The following is a 22,537-nucleotide window of genomic DNA, read 5'->3' as shown; positions in this document are numbered from 1 at the left end:
AATATGTAACTTGAACCATGATAGCAACCAATAAAAGGTATAGCATGCCAATGGAGACTTACTGAGCCCTAAATTGCCACAAAGTGGCTGTGTAGCAGTCTAGTTACAGTATAGTTATTGCTAATGCATTGTGTAAATTATAATATGAAAAATAAACCTGAACTTTTTGCTTTAGCTCAGATGTGTGGTTGAAGAGCAGGGGGTTCCCGTGTTAAGTGAGCAATCTTTTGTTTTTGGAGTATGATAACAGTGTAAAGTGAGAAATCAAGGGCTTGCTGTGTTATTGGTCTCGTGTACGTGTGTGTACGTGTGTGGTGTGTGGTTCTTTCACAAGATAATAAAATAGAATGTAATAAGATGTACTGTAGCACATATAGGAATTGCCAGGATTTTGCAAAACTAGTCATGTGGTCAATTACGCAAGCAGCCACTAGTCTGGTAACTCCTTCTTTATGTGCTGTTGCTACATTTATTCCACCATGCATAGAGCTTTGTTGAGTTCTAACCACAATTTTCAACAAATCTTAATTCGATTTTTTTGATTATTTCTTTGTATGTCCTGCTTCATATTAGAACAGGCCGATGTATCAAAGACTAGAGATGACAAGCTCTCTGCTGGTTCCTTTACATTTCTCTTTAAACAGAAAGAGGTACAGCATACAGTATGAATAAGCATGATAGATAAAGCATTGGAATAAGCAATTAGAATAGATCAAAACTATTTTATTTACGTCAGGTTGAAAAGGCTAACCTATAAAAATAAGTTTTTAATCGCGATTTTCAAATATTGACTGAAGCAGCATCCCTGACAGAAAGGGGCAATGCGTTCATGTACAGTGTTAATACTAGGAGTATTTCAAAACATTTGTTTGAACATTGCGTTACATTAGTAGGCTGAGCATTAAGCAGGAGACTTTACTGGAAACCCCTAAAGCAGGGTAAAGGAGTGGATGAGTAAGGCAAACACATCTCTGAAAGGTTTCTTTTATTTTCCCAGATTCTATTTTCCACTTGTTACAGGCAACTGTTAAAATGAAAGTGTATAAGTTGGCATGTGGTCTGCTTGGCTATTTGTGTTCTACATGTTTACATCTTTACTGGCAGCAGTCAGCCTCTGTCACCAACTTCACAGTTTGTTTGCAAGAATTCTGAATATTTCCAAGTTGTGTTGCAATACAGCTATGGCCAAAAGCGTTGAATCACCTAGAATTTAAGGATTGAGACATAGGTTTTTTAAAAACTTATATGAGCATAATTTAGATATTTTATTTCACATCCCCTTATAAAAGATTACCATAGTAAAAGCATAGCAAAACATAATAAAGCACAGTGAAAGCATGGTAAAGCATAGGAAAGCAATGTAAAGAACAGTGAGGCATGGTAAAGCATATTAATAATCATGGCAAACCAGGGTAAATTATGGTTAATACATGGTATTACCGTGGAAAAAATGCAAAAATACCATGCAAAAATACCATGGTGAACTTGTATAAGGGTCTTGTAATCAAAGAAGCTATGAAATGATTTTGCAACAGTCTACCGCAAGTCATAATAGTAGTACAGTTTATTTCGATTTTGAAATGTCACATTTTTCAATTTTTGTCAGTTCGTCAAGTGTAAGAAATAATGAAACTGATAAAAAAAAATTGTTTTGTCAACTATATATGTTTATTGGTATAGTCAATTGTACTGAATAGAGTCTCTTCACTCTGGGCTGCAGTGAGATTGATAGAACTGAGCCCCAGGCAATGCATTCACTACAGTTTTGTAGATTCCAAAACACACCCTTTTAATGAAGTCATTTATGACCTCTTCTCACTATACCTGTGTACTCATGGCAAGATTCCAAGCCTTAAAAACATTCCTTTACTCCACCAACACCCCAGACTATCGGGCCTCTCACATTCCTTTACATCTGTTATCTCTGAGATTCTCCCATGCCCTCATGTAACCAAGAAGAGCAGGCTCTCCTTCCATTCCTGAACTCAAAAAACCCCAAATACCACTCCAAGCTTCTTTGTTCAATTTGTAACAGAAAATAACATATTATAAAAGAATAATCGGTTCTAACACAAAAAAGATTACAAAATTCCTTACATTAAGTATATGGAAAACTACAAAGCAGGATGCAATTCAATATGTTAACGGAATATTACTCAGCAGGTTTCATTCAGCCAGTAGCTAATTGGTATATAGAGCCACTAAGGACAATGCAACTGATGGGTTTTGGGGAAAATGTCAATAGTCTGTTAAATTACTGTTGCTGTATTATTGTTATGGGTTATTGTTGTTATATATCGAGTGTTCTTATCGCAAAGTGTTGTGCGTTATTGAGTGTTGGTCCTGTATGTATGTTATGTCACCTTCAGCAGTGATAGGGGCTTCAGGAGTTGGAGACTGGTTTGTTTCTACAGTATACAGCAGAGTGGATGTTTCCATTTGATGACCTGTGACCTGTGACCTGTGACCTGTTTGTTTGTTGCTGCTGTCTGTTTAGAAATAAACAGATTTCTACAGCTGAAATCAAGTGTATCTGTCTCGTTTGTCGCAAATAACGCTGAATCAGCTAGGCTGGTCAGTAAAACATTGAATCCTTTTGTATGGAGAATCTCAATAGCTAAGGCTCATGGTTCATCAACTGATTCAGATTCAGTTGTATTGAGTTTGCCCACTAATGATCATAAACAAACTACAAGTTAGGTGCCTGCTGATATGAAAAACAGTAAGTTTTGGACCCCTACTGTATTCTGGATGAATGGCATCCCTTCTAAAGTGACCTTGTGTGAGCAGAAAGAAGTGTATAGTAACAATGTGTACAGATCCAGAACTATTGTACATGGTGCAGAAGTAACCCTGACACATAAATTAAAACATAATCCTCTTGTTAACTGTGCACGTAATATGTGCCAAAGCAAGTCATCAGTGACTGGGCTCAGACTTTGTCCGGCATGCAGTCATTTGGCTAAACACTGTAGAATCTTGTTTGAATGCAATGATTCTGTAGGTGTTTCTTTCTCTCATTTAAATGTAAACCCAAAAAGATATTAAGAGGATTGAATGCATGAGTTGTGAAAGGGTCACTTAGTAAAATGGGCGCATCTGGGAAAATTAGAATGTGAGGAAGGTGTCCCTACTAAGCGAGTACAAGTGTCTTGTAGGTACGAAGTCAAGGCCATGGCGACTCACACCTGTGATGCGAGACGATGGATTCGAGAGCCTATTATCGTGTTCACTGAGCCTATCCGAGTGGAACCTGAGACCGAAGTGGAGTCTTGCTGGGAGTGAGCTGAAACCCCGGACATGGATTGGAGAATTTAAAATGAAATGTATTAATGCAATAATATGTATTATAATCCTTTGTCTTGTTTGTATAATCTTTAGCTTGGAAAATTGTGTAAGTGTGTAATCAAAAGTAACGCGTAATGCTGTTTTAATTCTTAATTGTGAAACTTATGTATTTTTTTTATATAAAATCATGCAGTAGAAGCTGATATAGTTTGATACAAGTGGCCAGTTTTAGGCAGTTTCTTATCAAGATGGGCTTGATTCCCATAATTGAATGCAAGTTTCTGCAGCACTCTTTTTAGCCTAAGAAAATGTTGTTAAATGTTGAAATAAGGTTTGATATGCTTGCTTTTTACTATAAACTATTTGTGCGTGTAAGACCATATGCTTAACACTGCCTGTTATAATAATATACATGAAATTGTCTCTCATTAAGATAGGTTTACATTTAAAATAGTTAATAATCGTGTTCTATAGGGAGTAAACTGTCTAGTTTGACTCTGAGTTAAAAGATGATGCAACATAAAGAGATGTTGTTTGAAATATAAAATAAGAAGCTTAAAAAGTAATTTTAAGAAAAATAATAGAAGATGGGTTTTAAGAAAGTAAAAACTTTATAACTTGCTGTGAGCCTGTCTTGAAGCCGTGCCAGAAAGTAAAGGGATAGTTGGCATGAAGAGCGGCGTTCTCTTATCAAACAGCGTCAAGGTTAGAGTGTCTTCTCGCCATAGAAAAATTGGAAAAAACTTTGATTATTGCTGGAAATTGGAAAGCTAAGCGCACAACTAGAAAACTGGTTTTAGCTGGTTTTTGTGCAGCTGAAAAAAATAGGAAGTCGTCCGCAGTTCAGCTGAATTCGTGCTGTTAGGAAACTCATAGGACAGAGACATTACAATTTTACACTTAAATAAAAAACAAATAGATTATCCATGAAGAGAAATTCTATATTGGGAAAACATAAGATGGAAGTTCCCTATAATATCTGTTAAGCACACGCCTGTAAAGAGAGAAGGAAAACTAATTTGAAGAATAGAATGGCATGAGGGAATATATTATTAGACATTAATACATATAATCAATATAATCATAACTAATAGTGTTGTATATATTTCAGACAACACTCATATATTCAAAATAATATTATTTTCTTTGTTTCTCCTAGCTTTTTAGATAGAGGAGGGGTCAAGAAATGAGCAGGTGAGATCATGATTGGATGTGTAGACCAGGTGTCATATCTTGAAAAATTGCTGACACAAGGCTCTAAATTTTTAGGCTGTTGTGTGCCAAAGAGATAAGAGTTGGACTTGATAAAGATTCTCCATGTATTCCTGTGGAGACGAATCCTATAAAAACTCACACTTTTCTCAAATGGGTACCACATTCAAGACCTTTGCTTGACAGGGTGAAGTGGTCCATCACTTGCAGATCTCCACCAGACTGATTCCTTTGTTCACGCTACTTTTCCTTGTAGTAGGAGGTAAGCATATTACTAACATTGTTATGTCTCACATGTATTGGTTTTATTGCTATAAGGTTTTGAAAATACATTTTGGTATTAAGAGAGTGTTATATTGAATGAAACTGAAATATAGAAGTGGGTGCTTGTAGACTGCATGTGTTGGAATTTGGAGGTCTGATCAACCTACCCTTTTCCAAATATTAAAAGCATTTTAATAAACCGAAGGAGCATTGCTCTGATTCGTAAAACTTAAAATTAATGAGTCTTGAGTGTCTTTCTTTCCGATTAAGTAAAGGTTATATGGACATACTTACAGCTCGTCCAGTGCTCGAACATAAACCACTAGGGGTTTATAATATCTCTGTCCTCCTAACGTCTCCCCTGAGTTAAGAGTGTGCAGAGTAAATAGAAAATAAATAAGACCGAATAAAAAGAGTACGTGAAAATCTGCAAAACGCAGCAGACGTGACACGTTCCTGGATGCAACCTGACAACAGTGCTTTTAAACACCCTGCTTTGCTACAATATTATCAAAAAAACATTCTCCCAATGTACCATATGTTTTGAAAATACAAATTTGAACAACAACTAGCGGAAAGGGCAACAAAGGCTGTCACGCCAACTCCTACCTTCCCCAATGAACATAAGAACATAAGAAAGTTTATAAACGAGAGGAGGCCATTCGACCCATCTTGCTCGTTTGGTTGTTAGTAGCTTATTGATCCCAGAATCTCATCAAGCAGTTTCTTGAAGGATCCCAGAGTATCAGCTTCAACAACATTCCTGGAGAGTTGATTCCAGACCCTCACAATTCTTTGTGTAAAAAAGTGCCTCCTATTTTCTGTTCTGAATGCACCTTTGTCTAATCTCCATTTGTGACCCCTTGTCCTTGTTTCTTTTTTCAGGTCGAAAAAGTCCCTTGGGTCGACATTGTCAATACCTTTTAGAATTTTGAATGCTTGAATTAGGTCGCCGCGTAGTCTTCTTTGTTCAAAACTGAACAGATTAAATTATTTTAGCCTGGCTGCATATGACATGCCTTTTAAGCCCGGAATAATTCTGGTCGCTCTTCTTTGCACTCTTTCTAGAGCAGCAATATCTTTTTTATAGCGAGGTGACCAGAACTGAACACAATATTCAAGATTAGGTCTTACTAGTGCATTGTACAGTTTTAACATTACTTCCCTTGATTTAAATTCAACATTTTTCACAATGTATCCGAGCATCTTGTTAGTCTTTGTTTATAGCTTCCCCACATTGTCTAGATGAAGACATTTCTGAGTCAATAAAAACTCCTAGGTCTTTTTCATAGATTCCTTCTCCAATTTCAGTATCTCCCATATGATATTTATAATGTACATTTTTATTTCCTTTGTGCAGTACCTTACACTTTTCTCTATTAAATGTCATTTTCCATGTGTCTGCCCAGTTCTGAATCTTGTCTAGATCATTTTGAATGACCTTTGCTGCTGCAACAGTGTTTGCCACTCCTCCTACTTTTGTGTCATCTGCAAATTTAACAAGTTTGCTTACTATACCAGAATCTAAATCATTAATGTAGATTAGGAATAGCAGAGGACCTAATACTGATCCCTGTGGTACACTGCTGGTTACCACACTCCATTCTGAGGTTTTTCCTCTAATCAGTACTTTCTGTTTTCTACATGTTAACCACTCCCTAATCCATGTACATGTGTTTCCTTGAATCCCAACTGCGTTCAGTTTGAGAATTAATCTTTTGTGCGGGACTTTGTCAAAAGCTTTCTGGAAATCTAAATAAACCATGTCATATGCTTTGCAATTATCCATTATCGATGTTGCATCCTCAAAAAAATCAAGCAAGTTAGTTAGACATGATCTCCCTTTCCTAAAACCATGTTGACTGTCTCCCAGGACCCTGTTACCATATAGGTAATTTTCCATTTTGGATCTTATTATAGTTTCCATAAGTTTGCATATAATAGAAGTCAGGCTTACTGGTCTGTAGTTACCTGGTTCAGTTTTGTTTCCCTTTTTGTGGATCGGTATTACGTTTGCAATTTTCCAGTCTGTCGGTACCACCCCTGTGTCAAGAGACTGCTGCATGATCTTGGTTAGCGGTTTGTAAATAACTTCTTTCATTTCTTTGAGTACTACTGGGAGGATCTCATTCGGCCCAGGGGATTTGTTTATTTTAAGAGCTCCTAGTCCCTTTAACACTTCTGCCTCAGTTATGCTAAAGTTATTTAAAACTGGATAGGAACTGGATGACATGTGGGGCATGTTGTCAGTATCTTTCTTTGTAAAAACTTGTGAAAAGTAATCATTTAATATATTTGCTATTTTTTTTCTTCATCTACGATTTTGCCATGTGTATCTCTTAGACATTTAACCTCCTCTTTGAACGTTCTCTTGCTGTTGTAATATTGGAAAAACATTTTGGAATTGGTTTTAGCCCCCTTAACAATGTTTATTTCTATTTCTCTCTTTGGCCTCTCTAACTTCCTTTTTGACTTGCGTTTGCAGTTCTGTGTACTCTTTCTGTGCACTTCCTTTTTGGTCCTTTTTTAATGCTCTGTAAAGTGCCTTTTTTCGCTGAATATTTTTTTTAATTGATCTATTAAACCATTTTGGCAATTTAGTTTTACATTTAGATTTGTCTACTTTAGGGATATAATTGTTTTGCGCCTCTAGTACTACATTTTTGAAGAACAACCATCCTTCTTCTGTGGGTGTTTTCTCTATTTTACTCCAATCTACCTCTGTTAGTCTCTGTTTCATACCTTCATAGTTTGCTTTTCTAAAATTGTAAACCTTAGCTTTAGTCATTACTTTTAGGGTTTTGAAAAAAAACACTTCAAATGAAACCATGTTGTGGTCTGAGTTTGCTAGTGGTTCTCTGACCTCTGTTTTAGTTATTCTGTCTTCAATGCTGCTAGTCTAATTGCACACAGCACTGTAATTAAATTAACTTCATCCTTTTAGAATACTTGCACAAGTCCCAATGCATGACTTTATTCTTAAGGGTAAGCATGTAGGCTATTATTAAACATGAAAGCAGCAAGCACTGTCTTTATGCACAGCAAATGCACAAACACGAAATTCAGTACTTCAGTTTATCATTATCATTAATTATACACATGTCTCAGTTGTAATTGAAATACATGAATGACACAGATCAGTTGAATTACCCGACACACTCAGTCTGTCCCAGTGTTATGCCAAATAGTGTCTTTAGAAGAAAAGTGCTTCACGGTGACATAGAGCTGTCTGATCAACTCAGTAATAACGACGTATGGGTAAGTAGGAAGATTTCAATGGGATGACAGTATCTGCTTGGCTAGTCAGTTAAAAAAATAAATAAATAAAAATTACACTGAATTTAGCTCTCGTCTGGGCCAGGGTTCATTTCGATATTATTTCATGTCTATTTACAGGTTAGTAATACTGCAGAGATTGGAATTAAACACATTAGCATTTATATTTACTGTCAAAATACTGTAAATTCTCATAGGTTTAAATTATTAACTTACCAAATTCTTGTTGTAAATTGATTACTTCTTGAACTTCATGTCTCCATTATAGATGACATTAAGTCAGTCATAAAGCATTTTTCTCTAGTCTATATAGTATAGATCAGCATAATAGATAGAGCCAACACAATTTACTATTGACCACTCCATACAATGCGAAAGAACATGTTTGGATAGGAGTCTTCAGTGCAATGCCAGTTACCATGGTGTCAAACGTCACCTGAGCGGTGCTTCGCACATAATGCACATTCCTTGCTGCCTTTCATTTTTTGTTTTTTTACCGCTCTCCTAAATTTGCCTCCCTAGGCATTCCTCTGGGCCTGGAATTGAGTATTTGTCTAGTCTGAACTTAGGTGTACTGCAAACAGAGACATCAGGGAAAGGTGTTTTTTGGGTTGAGAAGTTTTTGAACTTCCCATCACTGTTCCACCTCTGCATTGGAGTCCTCCTGCCCAGACCTCACTCCAGTCTAGCCTTACCTTGAAAACGCCTAATTTTATGTTGTAAGTTCCCACTAGTCAGGACTACCTAAGTGTAAAGATATAGTGCTAATCACGATCTGTGAAGAGAGGTGCAATTGTTTAAATGGTTAACAAACAAACCAAAAAAATCCTGAATTCAAATTTATGTCAAATTTGAAATAGCTACAAAAGTAAACTATAAATAGGACTATAAATACTAAATCAAGTCTACTTAATTCAAATGTGTACAAATGTGATTTAAATCTTTTGAACATAGACTTATAGCCATAGAATATAAACTGCCACTATACTATCTGTATTAATATTTAATACCCACAATATTGTAGGACACACATATTAAGTCTTTCATCCAACTTGTCTTGTGTCTGTGCTATACACTAGCTGTAGTTCTAACAAAGCCATCAATGCAGGACCACTGCTCTATGAATATTCATGTTAAAACAATCCCCTTCAATGCTGCTATTCCTCTGTTCTATATTGTACATGTATATTGTGTATTCTATTCTTGAAATGTGTATTTCAGTGCTTGCACGATCAGTCAGTTCTTGCTTTCTCTTGCTCTGTTATGCTATTTTTGATAGTGTTTCTCATGGATTTTCTTAGCTTTAGCTGCACTGTCAATTGTTTGCTTAGCAGTGCTTAACATGAAGTACTCAATGATGTGAAAAATACAAGCACAAGCATAGTATGTGTTGCAAAAAAAGAATATAAAAGAAACCTTGAGATGCCGTATGGGGTTATATATATATACACACACAAAACCTCTCACAGTCTCGCTGTTAGTTCAAACAAGTCTCACTCACTGCTAGTTCAGACAAGTCTCACTCACTGCTAGTTCAGACAAGTCTCACTCATTGCTAGTGCAGACTAGTCTCACTGCTAGTTTAGACGAGTTTCACTGCTAGTTCAGACAAGTCTCAATCACTACTAGATCAGAAGAGTCTCACTGCTAGTTCAGACAAGTCTCACTCACTGCTAGTTCAGACAAGTCTCAATCACTGCTAGTGCAGACGAGTCTCACTGCTAGTTCAGACGAGTCTCGCTGCTAGTTCAGACGAGTCTCACTCACTGCTAGTTCAAACAAGTCTCACTCAGTGCTAGTTTAGACAAGTCTCACAGCTAGTTCAGACGAGTTTCACTCACTGATAACCCAGATGAGTCTCACTCATTTTGTTAAATATGTCGAGCAATGTCTCCATGTGTGCATCAGGTGTGAACCTTGAGCTCCTCTCCGTAGACCGCTTTTCTATGTTCTCCATTTTCAACGTCATTGAAGAAACTCTCATGTGCAGTTTCAGAAGAGAGGTTAGGGTAGTGCACATTGTGTCAAGATGACTTTAAGTCGTTTTATGTAGTTAGACAAAAATAATACAATCATCTGCACCCCAGTTATCAATCCAGATTCCTGCTTAAATTTCAACACATGCCTGACACACTGTGCATCTGCAGACAGATACAATAAAAGCAGCCACTCCTCACGCTACCTTGCTCATAACGCTTTCTTCAGTCCTGAATTATTTGTGTTGAGCTGAAGAATACACTCATTATTAAATAGACATGAGGCCAAGAAAATTTATTTATTCGATATTTATTTATTTATTTAATATGTATTATTTATTTATTTATTTGTTTATTTGTCACTTATATTTATACACTCTCTCAGACTGGGACCTACGAGTAATTTCTGACACCATATTTTAACATACAGTGCTAAGATAAGATAGGACTGAAAGGGTTAAAATCTGTTTGTGGTGCTTCTGCTGCAGTTACTGATGACCCCTGGTGATAAAATGAGGTAGTTTATATTCACTCAAGTGCTGAGCCTCATTTTGAACAAAGTGAGGTGGCTGGTCCACATCAACACTGGCTAAAATAAGCAACATAAAATATATTTATATCATTCTACTAGGAGCTGAGGTACCTGTAGGGTTGCCACTTGGCCCCATAATTCACTGTGAGACAGAACAGGACTTTGAAGTTGCCTTTAAACTGAAGGAAATCAACATGTGAATTGAGCCCTAAACCTTTGCTAAATTGATTCTGGTGATTAATTATCTTGAGGCAGCATATCAATACAATGATAGCTTTTAACAAATGAAATAAATAAATAAGTACATCATAAATATTTATTTATTTTATTAATAGTTTTTAAAATATATATTTTAAAGTTTCTTTATAGTTTCTAATAGTATATCACCTTCTCCCACTGAAATCATTAATACTGAGCAGCTGTTCACTATTCCTGACACCGGACAGCGTGAACACTGGATCAGTGTTGTTACTTAATTGGGAGAGTCAGTGTAATTTAGGGCTATATATTACTAATTAATAGGATATAAATAGCATATTTTAAATATTGAGAACTGAAATATCATTTTGTACAAAATAAAAATAAATATCTTGAATAAACCTACACACGTTTATTCAAGATGTTTTTTTATTTTGTAAGATTTGTATGATCACAATGATTCTGATAATTAAGAAGAAGTATAAATTAAGCAAGTGCTTAGTGTTCAATTCACATGTTTATTGCTTTCAGTTTAAGGGCAACTTAAAAACCATGTCCCCTCCCAGTGTTCCAGAATCATGGGGCCAGGTGGCAACCCTGGGTACCTGTAAAGTCTACTTCATGGGTTCTGATGGTTCCATTGCCTGTGGAATAACCTTGATTCAATGCAGTCATATAGAAGAAATAGTACTTAAGAGTCTTTATAATATGTAGCTTCAAATCTCAGTGGGTTTGGTCTTATCAAAACAGTTATTATTCTGCAAGCTTGATGTTGCATGTTTGTTTTCTTTGCAAGATGCTACATTTCCCAACTTGGCATATAACTGACACACATCAATATTTTACTCACACATTGTAGTGTGTGCATTCATTGTATCATACTGTATGTGTACGGAGCAAAAATACAATACAAATGAGTATAACATGTTTTGTTTTCAAATTTATATCAGCAATTCAGACAGGCCTGTACAGTAGGAATACAAAAAAAAAAAAAAAAAAAAAAAAAAAGCTTTCTAAAATTGTATGTCAAACGACTGAATTGTAACCACGTGTAATGCAATGTGTTTAAATCGTGTAAATAGCACATAATACACCTACACACAGCAGTTTTTAGCAGTTTAATAAGATATAAGCAGAACAAAATATCCCAGGACAGAAATGAACATGCTACTTGAGTTCTACGGAACAGATTATAGTCGTAAACTTCCGGTACGACTATTTTTGTAGTCCGAGTTGCAGTGTATATCTGTACTGATTGGTATTAGTTCTGGCGACTAATAGTTTAGTTTATTTATTTATTTTTAATGAAAAAAACAGGCATCGATGGCGACAGAGGACCAACAAGGAGCTTCTTCAGTTGTTGATCGATATTATACTCGTTGGTATAAAACAGGTAAGATACTGCCGTCGTTAGCAAGAGAATGTATATATATATATATATATATATATATATATATATATATATATATATATATATATATATATATGAGAGAGAGATAGTTTAGAAAGTAGAAAAATTACACACTACAAAGCAATGAAGTTAACATCGCAAAGCTCTCTGGTGGAGGTCGTGTGGGTGTATAATCAGTGTACAGTTAATGGCTTTTAGTTTGTTTTTTAAATTTAAATATAATTTGAACACTGATTTACAAATAAGTTAGTGCTCGCTCTCAGTGTGAAAGACAGAAGTCAGCACTAAGACTTCGTTGTTTCAGAATGTGTCTGTTAAACTTTCTCATTCAGCATTCACTACTACAGTACAAGATTAGATAATACCCAATAAACCCAATCATACTCAATAAACTTTTGTTTTCTACAGATTTGAAGAGTAAGCCCTGTGAAGACCACTGTGTCCTGCAGCATTCTAATAGGTAGGGTTACAAATAAAACGGCTCCTCTACACTGCAAGCCATTTTCTACAGTACCTTGGAGAATTACCATGCATAAAAAAACAGTATTGTTACTGCCCAGTACTGTGTCCTACTGTTTCTGGTGAAACTGTAAAAACAAACGTGTACTCCACGAGCCACGTTAGTAGTTCTGAAATTATCAGCGATTGTCAAGAGTGTATTTTTTGTATTTTGTATGCATTTACAATTATGAATTGTAAACTTTTTAGGGCTACCCACAATATAACATAATTTCCTCAAACATGCATGCCATTTTCTCTTGTTTAATCTCTTGTAACTGCCCATTTGTAGATCTTGCATTGTCATCCATGTATTGTATCTTTACCGCTAATATTTGTTTCATTTGTGAACTGGCCTTCAAAGTATATTACATTCTGTTATATCCTATTTAATCAAGGTTGGAAATAAGACCCCCATTGCTTAGCAATTTGAACCATTACTGGCTTCATTAAGAGTTTAATAATACACACTTATAGTGGCTGATCAAGGTCGCATTAAGACCTGGAATGGGTGAAACTGCTGTGCAATAGGAGTCTTATTTCCATCCCTGGTCCTGAACAAGTTTGAATGGGGTATTATTGAAACAGAAAGAAGACATTGGTTACCAAAGAATCGATCCTTTTAAAATGTTAAATATTGAATTGAATTGAAGTATTAGTTTGACCATTTGCTGCATGGTTTTAATACGTGATTATAGAGATATGGAATAGATGGATTATTTTCCCCACAACCATCTGTTTGATTTTTAATGCTCTATGTAGTTAATGCTCATCTTCAGAAGCTGGACTATCAGCCATTATTTCATTTGTGGTAGGACTAACATACTGTTGTAACATGGACTGTATCCTGTGAGAGTTCTCTTCTGTTTGAACATTGAACGCAACAGTTTACTTATATTAATGATTGTGTTAGACATCAAATATGAACCAAAGTAATGAATTGATTAAAAAGTTGGTTTGCCATTTGTTTGGACGAATGTTTATGCCAGCACTGATACAATATATAGGTCTCTTTGTTTTTGTTAGGTTGTAAACAATATGTTCTCTTCTATTTCCACAGATGAATGTTGGTTTAATAGCTGGGTTGTTGATTGCGTGGGTTTGATGAGTGTCAGATTACCTACCGTGCATTAAAGAAAGAATAGGAAAAGTCTGTCAATCATCAAGTCCTTGTCAAAAATAAGAACATAAGAACATAAGAAAGTTTACAAACGAGAGGAGGCCATTCGGCCCATCTTGCTCGTTTGGTTGTTAGTAGCTTATTGATCCCAAAATCTCATCAAGCAGCTGCTTGAAGGATCCCAGGGTGTCAGCTTCAACAACATTACTGGGGAGTTGATTCCAGACCCTCACAATTCTCTGTGTAAAAAAGTGTCTCCTATTTTCTGTTCTGAATGCCCCTTTTTCTAAACTCCATTTGTGACCCCTGGTCCTTGTTTCTTTTTTCAGGCTGAAAAAGTCCCTTGCGTCGACACTGTCAATACCTTTTAGAATTTTGAATGCTTGAATTAGGTCGCCACGTAGTCTTCTTTGTTCAAGACTGAACAGATTCAATTCTTTTAGCCTGTCTGCATATGACATGCCTTTTAAGCCCGGAATAATTCTGGTCGCTCTTCTTTGCACTCTTTCTAGAGCAGCAATATCTTTTTTATAGCGAGGTGACCAGAACTGCACACAATATTCAAGATGAGGTCTTACAAGTGCATTGTACAGTTTTAACATTACTTCCCTTGATTTAAATTCAACACTTTTCACAATGTATCCGAGTATCTTGTTAGCCTTTTTTATAGCTTCCCCACATTGTCTAGATGAAGACATTTCTGAGTCAACAAAAACTCCTAGGTCTTTTTCATAGATTCCTTCTCCAATTTCAATATCTCCCATATGATATTTATAATGTACATTTTTATTTCCTGCGTGCAGTACCTTACACTTTTCTCTATTAAATGTCATTTGCCATGTATCTGCCCAGTTCTGAATCTTGTCTAGATCATTTTGAATGACCTTTGCTGCTGCAACAGTGTTTGCCACTCCTCCTACTTTTGTGTCGTCTGCAAATTTAACAAGTTTGCTTACTATACCAGAATCTAAATCATTAATGTAGATTAGGAATAGCAGAGGACCTAATACTGATCCCTGTGGTACACCGCTGGTTACCACACTCCATTCTGAGGTTTTTCCTCTAATCAGTACTTTCTGTTTTCTACATGTTAACCACTCCCTAATCCATGTACATGTGTTTCCTTGAATCCCAACTGCGTTCAGTTTGAGAATTAATCTTTTGTGCGGGACTTTGTCAAAAGCTTTCTGGAAATCTAAATAAACCATGTCATATGCTTTGCAATTATCCATTATCGATGTTGCATCCTCAAAAAAATCAAGCAGGTTAGTTAGGCACGATCTCCCTTTCCTAAAACCATGTTGACTGTCTCCCAGGACCCTGTTACCATATAGGTAATTTTCCATTTTGGATCTTATTATAGTTTCCATAAGTTTGCATATAATAGAAGTCAGGCTTACTGGTCTGTAGTTACCTGGTTCAGTTTTGTTTCCCTTTTTGTGGATCGGTATTACGTTTGCAATTTTCCAGTCTGTCGGTACCACCCCTGTGTCAAGAGACTGCTGCATGATCTTGGTTAGCGGTTTGTAAATTACTTCTTTCATTTCTTTGAGTACTACTGGGAGGATCTCATCCGGCCCAGGGGATTTGTTTATTTTAAGAGCTCCTAGTCCCTTTAACACTTCTGCCTCAGTTATGCTAAAGTTATTTAAAACTGGATAGGAACTGGATGACATGTGGGGCATGTTGTCAGTATCTTCCTTTGTAAAAACTTGTGAAAAGTAATCATTTAACATATTTGCTATTTTTTTTTCTTCCTCTACGATTTTGCCATTTGTATCTCTTAAACATTTAATCTCCTCTTTGAATGTTCTCTTGCTGTTGTAATATTGGAAAAACATTTTGGAATTGGTTTTAGCTCCCTTAGCAATGTTCATTTCTATTTCTCTCTTGGCCTTTCTAACTTCCTTTTTGACTTGCATTTGCAGTTCTGTGTACTCTTTCTGTGTACTTTCTTTTTGGTCCTTTTTTAATGCTCTGTAAAGTGCCTTTTTTCGCTGAATATTTTTTTTTATTTGATCTATTAAACCATTTTGGCAATTTAGTTTTACATTTAGATTTGTCTACTTTAGGGATATAATTGTTTTGCGCCTCTAGTACTACGTTTTTGAAGAACAACCATCCTTCTTCTGTGGGTGTTTTCTCTATTTTACTCCAATCTACTTCTGTTAGTCTCTGTTTCATACCTTCATAGTTTGCTTTTCTAAAATTGTAAACCTTAGCTTTAGTCTTTACTTTTGAGGATTTAAAAAACACTTCAAATGAGACCATGTTGTGGTCTGAGTTTGCCAGTGGTTCTCTGACCTCTGTTTTAGTTATTCTATCTTCGTTATTTGAAAAGACTAAATCAAGGCATGCCTCCCCTCTAGTGGGTGCCTTCACAAATTGTGTTAGGAAGCAGTCATTTGTCATTTCCACCATTTCTATTTCATCCTTCGCGCTACCCACCGGGTTTTCCCATTTTATTTGGGGGAAGTTGAAATCCCCCATTAGTATGGCTTCTCCTTTGCTACACACATTTCTAATGTCATTGTATAACAGATTATTGTGCTCACCGTCTGAATCTGGCGGTCTATAGCATGCTCCTATTATTATGCCTTTTGAATTTTTGTCTGTTATTCTGACCCATATTGATTCGGTTTTATTTTCTTTGTCCAGGTTTAACACCTGGGCTTCAAGACTGTTTCTTATGTATAGCGCTACCCCTCCTCCTCTTCTGTCCTGCCTGTCTTTCCTATACAGTGTATACCCACAAATATTATATTCGTCCCCATCACTCTCAGATAACCACGTTTCTGTAACACCTATCACATCATAGTTACCTGTTAGTGCAGTAGCTTCAAGTTCTAGAATTTTGTTTCTGATACTTCTAGCATTTAGATAAATACATTTAATGGTTGTCTTACCTGAGTTGTTGTTCTTGTTTTGATGCGGTCTCCCTTCTGTTTTTTTTGTTGATTTCTCCCCCCTTCCTTTCTAGTTTAAATGCTTCCGAACCTGCTCGAGGATCTTTTCTCCAAGTAGACTGGTTCCCTTGTTATTTAAATGCAGTCCATCCCGTCTATACAGATAGTCCTCGTTGTAGAATGTGGTCCAATGATCAAGATAGGTGAAGCCTTCCCGTGTGCACCACGTCTTCAACCATTGGTTTTGATTTATTATTTCCAGCTGTCCATATGGTCCTTTGCAAGGTGCGGGTAGTATACCAGAAAATACCACAGTTTTGGTTTTCTCTTTTAATTTCCTTCCTAGCTCTCTGAATTTGTTTTGCAGGGATTTTGGTCTGTCTCTTCCAATGTTGTTTGTACCGATGTGGACGACTACTACCGGGTCGTCTCCTGTTCGTTCTAGGAGCCTGTCCACGTTTTCAGTGATGTGCTTGACCGAGGCTCCCGGAAGGCAGCACACTGTTGTAGTAAGGGGGTCCAAACTGCGAACTGAACTTGCTGTGTTTCTCAATATGGAGTCCCCAACAATCATGACCTCCCTTCTTTTTACTGTCTTGTCACCACTGTCAATAGGGTCCTGGATGTTGTTCCTTTCATTCTCTTGTTGTTGGTTCTGCTCATCAAAATTCTGAAGTGACTCAAATCTGTTGGTTGTTTTGATTTCTGGTGGTGTTTGACGAAGTTTCTTTTTTTCCCTGCTTCTGCCTACCTGAACCCAGCTGTTCTGACCTTCTATCTCCCTGGTGGCTTTCAGTCTGTTAGGGGTGATGCAGACTTCCATGAATTGTGGGTGTGCCAGTTCCTCAAGATCTTGTTGCTGTCGCACTTCTTCCAGCTCCATTTCTAGCATGCTTACTAGTTTATGCAAATCCTGGATCGCGCGGCACTTTAGGCACACTTGGTTTAGCTCCGCTGGGTTTTCTCGGATTTCCCACATCAAGCAGGTGTCACAGATTACAGGCTTGAAGACCATGTTGAGGGTTTTTTTTTTTTGAAGTTTAGTTTCTTCTGCAGCCGTCAACCTGCTTTCAAACTGCTTCGAAACTGCTCTGTACTTTTCCACGCTGTACTTCTCCCACTCGCTGTCGCTTCCACTTGCTGTCGCCGGGAAGACTGCCTCGTTTAACGGCGTTGTTCTGCTGTGCTGTCGGCTCCTCCCCTCGCCTGTGTCTCAGAACGGCGCTGAATTTGAATCAGCTGCTCCGAGTTTCAGCTTGTATGTTATCAGAAAAACACACGCGGCTGTGTTTCCCCAATGTCCTCTGTTTTCTGATTAAAGCAATTCAAGATGCAATTTCTCCTTTCTGCTTCGAAACTGCTCTGTACTTTTCCACGCTGTACTTCTCCCACTCGCTGTCGCTTCCACTCGCTGTCGCCGGGAAGGGAAATAGATCCATTTGTTACATGATAAACCCTTGTTGTACAGTTTTGCAGTAAATTGTGTTTCCTGAAAAAAAAAAAAACATAATACAAAATAATTTATTAGAACAAACACTTCTTACAGAGCATTCAGAAATAGGAAAGCTACCTGTGAAATATCTTAAATATGCTTCTTTCATTGCTACAAATACTAACTGTTTTTTGTAAATGAATTTATAATTAAAGTACAATTGGTTAAGTAGAACTGTTGAATAGGACACATTGTGATAATAAAAGCCCCTTATTGCTTTTCTTTAAATCATCCCAGCCCTAAATAAATAATGACATTTAGGAAGAAAATACTTTTCTGATCTTATTCCTCTCATTTGTTTGTCCCTTAAGAACCAGTTAATGTGGCATGTCATCCCCTTCCACGGTGTTGATTTATTTTTTAATGCAAAGTGCCTGTATAAAAAGTGCTTCAAAGTGCAGTTGAAGTGCAAATGTGATGTGCGAGGCTCCTCTTTCTAATTAGTTTATTTTATTGCTTGGGAACAGTCATCTGAAAATGATTGCTAGATCAGGGATATAGACAGCAGTAAAAGGGTATGGATACCTCCAGTTTAGAAGAAAAAAAAAAAAAGTTTCACCAAGTTTTTAATTTTCTGGTGGGTCCCCAGAACAAACTTCAGTATAAAAATACACCTGTTGTAATTTTGTATATTAATAAGTTCTGTAGATTTCCAGTAAAATACGTACGTCATAGAGCCCGTAGATGCGGGCCCTACCGTGTGTTGGATGACCACGACTGGAGTTAAGCGTCCCAGGCCGTAGGCGAGGGTGCTAACGAAAGTCAAGGTCATGCGCGGATTGATTTAAAATGTAATTCACAGTTAAGCACATCAACGTTTCAGCAGGCATCTATGGAAAATAAAAGCCCGCTAGACCTGGAAGCTGATTGGCTGTTTGCACGCAATTGTTTTCTAAATATGTATTTTTTTTTCATACTTACATTTATGTTAATACGAGAATGTTTACTTTCATTAAAGTGCCACCAAATGTATTAATATAACAAAACTAAATTGCTTACGTTACCTGGAAGCATTTGTTTTCTGACTTGTGTGGCGAATCTGCTGTGAAAAGTCAAACTAGGTATGTGTGTGTCTCATATAGTTGTATAGGAACATACTGAGTGTTTCACATCACTGCTTGTATGCAGACAGTTTAATCAAATAAACCACCTGTCCTTTCAAGTTAACTCTTATATGTAAGCAACTACCCTTTTTACAATAAGGTGCTAGGCTGCAGTACAGTACTCATATTTAGTGTAAAATAAAGCAACAAAGTTCAATGGGTCACAGATGATAATTCTGATTATCAATAATTTTTCAACGCGATAAATTTATAGCTGCAAAAATGATCGTGATTATCGATTATTGTTCCAACCCTTCTATAGAGGTTGAAACAAACTTCTACCCCGTGGACTGATGGGTGACGAGGAGGCCGAGGCACTTGCTGATTAAGTACAGAATCACTGACATCTTTAAAGCTGTTACTACAATTACTTCTTTTGGCTCCACAGAATCTGTGTCATCACACTTGCAGAATCGCATCCCATTTTACAAAATGGAAGACAAATCAAGAGCATAAATTACCAGATCAGCGCCAACTGCAACAGACTACAAAACAAGGTTTCTGGGAAGACTAAGCGGGTAAGATATGAATTCGCTGTCAGGTTATTGTGAAGCACACCTGTGAGGAAAGCTTGATTGTTTACAAATTTGACGCTACTACAAATGCTAATATTCCATGAACCCATTTCAGTTAACGTTTGTCAGTGTCTCAGAAACCACATTTGAGGCAGTGACTTCATATTTCCATGGATATACCGTATAAACCCTGCCTCACCATGACATTATTATTCTTCTTCGATTTCTAATTTCCAGCGCCGTTAACTTCTTTATCTTTTGTTTTGTTGCGGTATCTTGCTTCATTGTTGTCTAATGTGCAATGTGTTAACTCTGAAGAGTTCCAAAAGGCGTTTGAAAAATGTAGCACATTAGATGTTTTGCAGATTGAGTAGTACTGCAATGCCTTGTTTTTTTATCATCCGTTTAGGGTGGACAGTTCCTTACAGAGCTTGCACCTCTGTGTCGAATAACATGCATGGATGGAGAGGAATATACAGTTTTTAGGTAAGACCTGCAGAATGTAACCATTTTGAGAACTAATAGTTAGCACTTTGCATTTGTAAGTTAAAGGTGGCACATATGGTGGTGTGTTAAGAGCAGGAAAAGAAAAACATATTAGAAGTGACCACAGTATCTGAACATTTCAAATGTTCTGTCGGGATCCAGAGATCTTTCATCATAGACATCTATCTTATTTTGTGCTGAGGAGCAAGCAGGATGTGCCCAGTGCTTTGCTATATATGTGGACAGGATTCCCTTCTGTAGCGCCTCTTATGGCAACCGCTTCATTTGACTGTACTTCAGGCTTGATTCTGTGTGGAAACCATGGAGTGGAAACCATTCCTGAGCATTCTTATGTAGCAACATTTGTTTTATTATAAAATATATATATAGTATATATATATATATATACTATTGATATAGAATATATAACACAGTGCTTTGTGTATATATGTGGACAGGAGTCCCTCTGTGCACATCCGTATGGCGGACAAAACCTAAATTCATACCTAAATCATATATATAGCCTTCAGGCTTATAGTTGACTATAATGTCATCTATAATACCCAACATATATAATATCTCATATAAGGATTGCTGTGAACACTCATCATCGATGAAGGAATAAGGGGAGGAGTCAACGGTCTTATCCTGTTAGCGATACTAAATTCAGTTCTTCGTAAGAACTGTTCTAGGATTAGATAATGTCCTTTTGCATGTACGCAATGTAAAATCGTTCTTGTAAGTAGTCTTCTAGTATATATATATATATATATTATTTATTGTTTTTTTCCCCCTCAGTTGCATCAGAGGACGCTTGTTAGAAGTCAATGAAGACATTCTTACAAATCCTAATCTATTACAGGAAAAGGTAAATGCATTTACATGTTACATAACTTATCATGTTTGTTTCTGTTTCCAAATGGTATGAGGTTGGAGCCATTCTTAAGGCAGTTGATAAAGGCTAACTTAAATATTATATACATATAAAATTGTGTGCCTGCAAGTATTTTAAATGTTGATGTTATACACCATATACACAAAGTCTGATCGATCATGGAGAACCATTATGTATTCTGTTGATATGCCATGCCACTTTTATTAGTTTAATTGTTTTAGTCAGGAGTCTGCATCCCCAGCAGGGGACTATGTCGTCTGTGGCTTTTACCTACAGGAAATACTGGTTTTTAATCTCTTTTTTTCTCACCAGCCATCCACAGAAGGCTACATTGCAGTTGTGTTGCCTAAATTTGAAGAAAGTAAAAGTGTAACCCAAGGACTGCTGACCCAGGCGGAGTATGAAGATATTCTTTCTAAAAGAAGGAGCACAAACCCTGAACCATGCTGATGAAGGGACTGCAGGCTGAGCCTCTGGGCTGCGGCTGTCTGTTTTTTACAGCTGGAGGGAGTACCAGGAGCTACCTGTACAGCAAATAGCTCCTGGTTGTTTACTGGCTCCAGCAACAGAGCTTTTAGAGGCTAGTATTGCAGTAAGGACTAAGTAAGGAGAGGCACTGGGGTTTATTCAATTGGTGCAAATACTGCTATCATTATGTTTGATTTGAAATTTCTTGGTACGCAGAGAGCCCCATTATATTTATCTTAAGTGGTTGTATTCAGATCTACACTGTCTTTGAAAATAGTTGTGGATTGGTATGTTGTCAGACTTTATTTTGATTGGCATCTGGCAACCAAAATTGGTCTGAAAAGCTGTTCTTTGTTTCAGTTTAAGAAAGCAGGCAACACTTGGCTTGAGGATTAATGAATTAAGAGTTTTATTTGAAAAATATAATTTTACAGGTTAAATTGTTAGAGAAATGTGTGTAAAAAAAAAAAAAAAGCCAAAACTGTCTTTACAGGAAAAATAAATATAATAAAGTCCTCTATGTTACCATCGCGATCAGTAGTTCATTCGTGCTTTTCATAGTCTATCCAGTCACATTGTACCACAGCAGCAGCCACAATGATGTGTTCATCATCTGCAAGATAAAGCCCATCAGGATTGAAGAGGAGATCATTAACCCTCTGATTATTTGGCTCTCATTGTCAGGGCCTTATACAGTACAACATCGCATATCCGACAGATGAGATTCATTAGGGTACAAATAGAGAGTTGCTATGCAGTTTACTAGAAGCCATCTGCACGCAAAACATACAGTAAATGTACAGTAACCTGCAACTGATGGCTTCTTTCTTAACTCTAGCAGTCCCTGCCTCCCTGGTTCTGCTTTCTTATTATCTTTGTCACGGTACTTTGCACTTT

At 36.9% G+C, this 22,537-nt stretch overlaps 1 protein-coding gene across 2 annotated transcripts; it reads left to right on the top strand.

Moving 5' to 3' along the window:
* The first annotated feature begins 4,722 nt into the window (after positions 1–4,722).
* LOC121315146 (protein Abitram-like) lies at positions 4,723–22,174 on the top strand. 2 transcript variants are annotated; one of them, XM_041249106.1, is made up of 7 exons: positions 4,723–4,762; positions 12,064–12,139; positions 12,566–12,617; positions 19,665–19,794; positions 20,201–20,277; positions 21,076–21,145; positions 21,485–22,174. In XM_041249106.1, exons 2-7 carry the CDS (start codon positions 12,070–12,072, stop codon positions 21,620–21,622), a joined length of 537 nt encoding a protein of 178 aa, XP_041105040.1. In that variant the 5' UTR covers positions 4,723–4,762; positions 12,064–12,069; the 3' UTR covers positions 21,623–22,174. The 2 variants fall into 2 exon arrangements, with proteins under 2 accessions (XP_041105040.1, XP_041105039.1); XM_041249105.1 differs by lacking the exon at positions 4,723–4,762 and having other exon boundaries at positions 11,363–12,139.
* Positions 22,175–22,537: the final 363 nt, after the last annotated feature.

The sequence above is a fragment of the Polyodon spathula genome, chromosome 4 (genome assembly GCF_017654505.1).
Source record: "Polyodon spathula isolate WHYD16114869_AA chromosome 4, ASM1765450v1, whole genome shotgun sequence".
Classification (NCBI taxonomy): Eukaryota; Metazoa; Chordata; class Actinopteri; order Acipenseriformes; family Polyodontidae; genus Polyodon; species Polyodon spathula.
This window is presented reverse-complemented; position numbering and strand designations above follow the sequence as displayed.